Here is a 7191-nt window from a genome sequence, read left to right as displayed (position 1 = left end):
CAACCTTTAGATGTAGAGTAAAAAAAATGGATGGTTGAAATTAAATAATGGAGAGAGAAAATGGAGGAGATTAAATTTAGGAAGAAAAAGAAATTGGGAATGAGATTTTGGGAAGGTAGGGTTTTTTTTTTCTCATTTTTCCTTTTTTATGTGTTAATTCAAACAATTTCATTGGATTTTGAATGATCCCACTTTTCTCCTTTTCTTTTTCTTTTTATTTTCATCTCTCTTCAACAACCCGGCACAATGTAATCTTACAATTGGTCCCCACTTGCTACAGCATTGTCATGACATCTGTTACATCTTTTTTGTTTTAACTTCAATTCAAATAATTGAAGATGCATTGAAATTGTCTTTTGGAACTTTATAAGAAAACACTTTAATTAAAACACACAAAAAATCATCAATGGTATAATAATTTGAGTTTGTTATCATCAAAATGATTGGTTTGATTGAAGCTTTAATACTAACATTAACTTCAAAAGACGTTGTGTTAGGTCTCCAAACTAGGTATAAATGTTCATTTACTCCGATAGAAAATCCCTGTTAATGCGAGCAATGAGGACACTACAAGAATTTTCACCTTTCCCCAAAAAAAAATTGTCGGACAAAGTACTAAAAACGTCAGAATAGGTTATGCCAATGCATTTTTTTGCATCGGCATAATCGTCGTCATATCCATGTTAGGAGAAGTGCCTCCCGACGAAAACTATTTTCATCTATATAAATAATATTTTTTCCAACGCAATGTTTTGCGTCGACATATATATTTTCCCAACAAAATACAATTTGCATTGGCAAAAGCATATTTCTAAACAATAAAAAATTTCAGTTCAATAGACAGATTTCTGCCAATGTTTATTTTCGTCGGCATAAGTTGTTTATGATTTTATATATTTTTTGTAACAATTAAATAACCAAATTTTTATTTTCTTAATACCGAATTATGCACGAACAAAAATTAATCTTTAAACAAATCAATTGAGGACAAATATAACAAAAGTAAGATTATATATTTAAAAATAAAACTAATATTCAATATACAAGCTAGAAAATTCTACGAATAAAAACTGTGTATATAATTAAATTTGCGCTTTTCTATCTTCTTACAAATCTCCTACACAAAAAAAATTAATCTTTTCTAAGCCAAAATACCCTAACCCTAAATAAGTGTGATACTAAATCAAACTAAGTAAGCATCTTAAAATCTTCTCTCGTAATCTTAAAAAAAAATAAAAATAAAAATAAATAAATAAATAAATAAAGTCTATTTTGTAATAACGGAGGAGCGAGGAGGATTTTCTCCTCATTTGGCTTAATGGAGATGGGGACTCTGTTGCGTTTTTTTTTTTAATATATTGTGTCACACACACATATGTAGAAAACTAATTGACATGTTTTCTAATATTTAAATCGAAGATTATGTTGTAATATTGAAATTTAAACATATGAAAATTATGGTTAAATATTTTAATTAGTTTTTGATATGTGAAATATTATTGTTTTTATTAAAATACTCAAGATTTTTTTCATTGTATTTGTTGGAGATAATTTTCTAAAAAAAAAAATGGAAAATTATTCTCACGAGGAATTCGAGCTTCACTAATTCCTCGTTGGAGATCTATACTCTAATCTCTATGAAATTAAATGGAAAATTTCTTTGAAATTTTTTTTTTTAATAGGGATAGGGATGTGGATGGAGATATCATTTCGTAACCTTGTGCTTCCATGAACATCTTTACTAATGGGTTCATGTACTATAAAATTGTCAAATAAGTCCCTAAATTTTTTATTATAATTGTCTCATAAATTATACCTAGCATATTTAAAAAAATTAAAATTTAAGAAAATTCTTTTAAATAATAAAACTGTTGAAAATTGTTTTAAATGTTAAAACTGTTGAAAATTTTTTCAAGTATAACAAATATCAGTGCTTATCAGTAATAGACCGCGATAGACTTTGGTCACTAATATGGATAGATGTCTATTGCGATCTATCGCAATCTATCACTGATAGATAGTTAAATTTTGCTATATTTGTAAATAAGTTGACTCATTTTCTTTAATTTGAAAATAGCCCTAAATTTATTTTATTTATTATAAATAAAACTTAAGTTTGTATCACATCAAACTATCGAATTTGTGATGGATAGATTCGTAATTTTTTTCAAAATATTGAATAGGTAAATGATCCATTAGACACATACTGAAAGATGAAGGAATTTATTATATTACAAAATTGAAAGTTTAGAAACTTATCAAATACTTAGAAAATTGTCAAAAATAGCACTTTTAAGTTTTTACCTAACTAAATTAGCACACTTTTTGAAAGTTTGTTCAAATAGTTTTTATCAATCCATCTCGGACGAGATTGACATTGAGATTTATTTTTAAAAAATTATTTTTTTCTAGCTTATCTATTGTTTTGGGTATTGTCTCGCTACATCTCGCTTGAGTACACACCGATATTTAGGTAAAAAAATTAAAATATTATGTAATCTTCTCAAACCTCTACAAAATTAAAAAACCACACTACTAAATGTTACACAACTTGGAGAAATTTGAAAAAATAATTGCTAAATTATATAGATAATCAGTAAATCAATTTAGAAATTCGTGTACATTTAAATTGGAAGTAAGATTTGCAATATTTTATATAAGATTTGGGAAATATTGCAAGAGGAAATTCGAGAAGAAATAAGAGTTGGTATAAGATTTGGAGAGACTATATATAATTCAAAAAAATTATGTGGAACTCAGTATTATCCCGAACAAAATAACACTGAGATTTTATATATAAATCTCGGGCATAATTAACACTGAAATTCGATATGTTTGAATCCCAAGCAACATAAACACCAAGATTTTATATATATTTCAAATCTTACCTGATTTTTGCAAAACTTAATCTTTTCCAAATTTTTAAAATGTTGAATCAATTTGGAAACTCTATTTTGATAATTGAAAACCCATTTGGAATTAAAATAATCGTGAAGACAGACATTATGCTAAACATTTGAAAATATTTAGTAAAGATAACCAAATTTGGAGAAAATTTGAAAAGATATAAGATTTGACATAAGATTTGAGAAGATTACATAAAAATTTAGCAAATCTCGATGTCTAATCAAGACCGAGAAGGCCCAAAACAATCGTTAAGTTAGAAAAAAATTGATCTTTTACTAAATTTCGGTGGCCAATCTCGCCAGAGATGGATCGAGAAAAACTATTCTTATGAGTTTTTAAAAAGCGTACTAGTTTTGTAAGGTAAAAACTTAAAATGTTATTTCTGACAATTTCTCCAAATACTTTTGTCTAAAAACTTATAAAACACAAAATGAATTGTTTAAAGGTATCTATTTGAATTTTTTTGAAAATTTAAAAACTAAACTTATAATTTAATTTAAAATATAAACACAAACAACAAAGTCTATCATTGTTCCTACACATGAATGTTTTAAACCGTTTATTAAAAAAATATATATAGAAAAAATCTTAAACCCTGAACCCTAAAAAAAGGCAATGTAGGAAATTTATCCGATTTTTTTTTTTTTTTTAAAAAAAAAATCTCAAGTTCATTTCTACATATGAAAAATGGCCTAATTGAGAAATGGAAATGTACTTGACCTAATTATGAACAATGCTTAATTGGAGGTTTTTTTCCCCAATTCCTTTGAAAATTCTCTGAAACATAGAAAAGGAAAATTTTCGGGTTTCGTAAAATTCCAATTTTCTTTTCCAAATTGGGACACAAAGATTAAAGAACATGTTTGATTTGCAATCTCGATTATATTTTATGTTTTCAAATTCACTGAGTTAAGTGGATATATGTTTGGCAGACAACTCAAATTCTGTTTCTGAAAATTGTTTTCAGATGTTGTGATTCAAACAGTACAAATTTAAACATTTTTCAAATAAGAATCCATAAATAACAAATTCCAATTAATTTAAAATTAAACAATCCAAAAATATTTTAAAGACATATTTTACCTAAAAAATAACTTGAAATTTCCACATAAAAGCTAAAAAATTATATTGAAAGAAAATTATTACTACACATAAATTGAAGGTTCATCAACTTCAAATTAACATCCATCATCTATAGGGTGTTATTTTAACTTAATTCTGTTGTATACATATGTCCCAGTGGAAAACAAAAATTATTGTAAACAATCCTCCCAAAACATGAGAGAACCTACATCGTCGTCTCCGGTCGAGAAATAATATTGATTTGTCATTGTCATTGTCGCCGCCGCTGCTGCGTGCAAGCTTCCAAAATCCTTCAATTCCAACCACATATTAATCTCATCATCAGTCGAACCACTTGTTGTTGTTGTCTCTCTCATCTTCACTGCATCATCATCACTCGGCCAGATGAAATTGTGGCTAGTAACCTCGGTCAGTTTATCGTTGGGAGAGTTGGAGAAAGATATGAGATTGTAAGAATTGGAATCGGTAACAACGGCGGAGGCGGAGACAATCGGAGAAGCAGGGCCACACGTGTGGTCAGAGATGTAGGTGATCTTATACATTATTTCTGAATCAGTACCCTCCATTCTTTGCACTTGCTTTGTGGCTCTACAGCTTTGATCGTACTTGTGAGTGCACCTAAAGTAGCTCCTGTTTCGTTCATCCATTCAAAATTATTATCAATGTTTGAATGCAATGCTTTCGGTAAAAGTTATCTAATAAGTCTTTGAAAGTTCAAAGATATAAGATTGAATGTTGTATTTCATAAGACATTAAATTTTCAATCTTTCTAATACATTTGCGGAATTTTAAGAAATAGAAAATGACTCATTTGATACAAAATTAAAATTTAAGAATTTATCAAAAACTTTTTAAACTTTAAACCATTGTCCTATTATCTACACAAAATTGAAAGTTCATTTTTAAAGTTTAGAGGCTGCTATTTGATACAAATATCGAGGGATTCAACAATTGAAAGATGAGAAGACCGAATAATTTCTATAAAATAGATGGGTTATTATTCATCTAAGTACTTACTGATTTTGAGATGAACATTTATATTTATCTAATATGATATCAAATTTTAAAGACTAAACGTTGGTAAAGCAATGGGAAAAGATAACTCCAACCATTATAATTTCCACATTTTTTTACATATATCTCAGATTCTCCTAAGGATCAAGCCAAGAAAATATGACAAGATAAAATGATTTTATATTAGTTTGTCTTTACAATTTTTTTTTTCAATTATTTATAATTTCCGTAGAATATATTTATACATATATATAACTTAATCAAGAATATGTGTTTCAAAAAAAAAAATTAAGAACATGAAAATTTTGTATCATCCGACAAAAATTTCCAACTTTGGGTTTATGTGTGTGTGTTTTTCCCCCTTTTATCATGAAGTGTCGTTTTCCGAATTACTTCCACATTAAGTACTTTTTTAAATAAATTTTTTTAAAAAAAAACCATGGAATGCCAATATATATCATAATAGAGAGATTTTTTTTAATAAGTAGATGACAATTACATTGAGTTATGTTCATCTTAACTCAAAGAAGAGATTTATTTCAAGAAAATAAAAATATGTCAAAAGAGTTTTATTAAAAAAATAAAATTAAATAATATTTAATTAAAAATTAATAACAATGACATAACGTGTCAGAGACAGTTCACATGATTAAAGTTTAAAGAAAAGTCAAAGTTAGATGAAAACGAAATAAAGATCAATCTACACTTGAATATTTAATCTAATTGATTTAAACATATATCATTGACGAAAAAATCGTACATCTAATGGTTTAGAAAATTTCCAATTTATGACAAAAAAAAAAAAAAAAAAGTTGGATGTACGGAAAGTTGATTGAGAATATCAAAAACTTTTTTTTTTCTTTGTTAAAAAGAAAAATGGATAGATAGATAGATACCTTGGATAAGTTGCGTTGAGGATAACTTTTTGGCCGTACTTCCTCCAAGCATACTCATCTTCCGCTGTTGCCCTCGTAATCACCCTCGTATTCGTCAATCTTCTGCAATTCACGACCTCTTAACCGTTAGATTTCGACAAAATTTTGCCTAACTTTTTATATACAAATTAAATAAGTAAATAATATCTTTCCCTTTTCAAGAGAGAGAATTTTAATTAAGAGAGACCTTCTTTTGTTGGTACGTCCTAGATTATTCTTAACCGCCGTGCTCCGCCGTGAGTCGCCGGAATCCAGATCGGAGCAAAGGGAATGATCTGGATAGCTCGATTCGTCACCGGCGGACTCGAGAATGGAGATCGCTTCAGTGATGGAACTCAAGATCTTGGTGGCAAGAGCTTGCTGGTTGTCGTCCGTCGCCGCCGCTGACCGGAGAAGAATCTGAAGACGAGCTGCTGAGTCTCGGCCGGCGAGAAGCTTTTCCGTCACCTTCCTCCTTACCTCCGCCGGCAAACCACCGTGAGAAAAATCCGCCGCCTCCATGTTTGTGAATTTCCACACGATTTGTTTCTCTTGGAGTTTGGATGTAAAATGAAATACCCAAGAAATAATGGCGATGAGATTTTTAAAGAGTGACTGATATTATATATATACACACACAGAGACACACAAATAAATAAATATAAATAATTAAAATATTAAATATAAAGGGACGAACTTGTCTATACCCTAGTTGTGGGCAAAGTTTAAAGTGTGGTTTTCAATGGAAATATCGATTTTTTTTTCTCTTATGTTTTATGAATTTTTCTATCATATAATGGAAATATTCATTCACCTTTTATGTCACTATCAAACTCATAAAACATGGAAATATCAATGAAAATATTGACATGTTGATGAAAATTTAATACTATAATTGTGAGACGTTTTAACGTTTCTATTTGATTTATAAATTTTTTAAAGTGTTTAATAGATTCTTAATTTTGAGTCTAAGAAGTTCATGAATTCTCAATTGCATGTCTCTAGTAGTTGTGGACTTATTTAAGTAAAATTCAAGGACTTATGAAAGTACAAAATTGAATATTTAGAATCACATTGGACATGAGACTTAATTTTGTATCAATTAAATGGTTAGTTTTAAAAATTTATGAACATGTGTCACAAACCTATTAAATACGAGATGTAATGTTCATTGAAACTCTAACATTGAGGTTAATAATACAAGCACTATGCTAACTGAGTTATGCTAATTTTGATGACCAACAAGTTCATTAACTTTAAAAATTATCTATTA

At 28.4% G+C, this 7191-nt stretch overlaps 1 protein-coding gene across 1 annotated transcript; it reads right to left on the bottom strand.

Annotated features, from left to right (window-relative positions):
- Positions 1-4008: 4008 nt before the first annotated feature.
- WRKY54 (WRKY DNA-binding protein 54) lies at positions 4009-6913 on the bottom strand. Its single transcript, XM_039035370.2, has 3 exons — positions 6127-6913; positions 5901-6002; positions 4009-4620 (listed from the first exon to the last, which is right to left on the bottom strand). Exons 1-3 carry the CDS (start codon positions 6438-6440, stop codon positions 4161-4163), a joined length of 876 nt encoding a protein of 291 aa, XP_038891298.1. The 5' UTR covers positions 6441-6913; the 3' UTR covers positions 4009-4160.
- Positions 6914-7191: the final 278 nt, after the last annotated feature.

Source organism: Benincasa hispida, chromosome 7 (genome assembly GCF_027475165.1).
Source record: "Benincasa hispida cultivar pf3 chromosome 7, pf3_genome.v1.1, whole genome shotgun sequence".
In the NCBI taxonomy this organism is placed as follows: Eukaryota; Viridiplantae; Streptophyta; class Magnoliopsida; order Cucurbitales; family Cucurbitaceae; genus Benincasa; species Benincasa hispida.
Note: the sequence above shows the minus strand (reverse complement) of the source record. Positions and strands in the feature narration are given on the sequence as shown.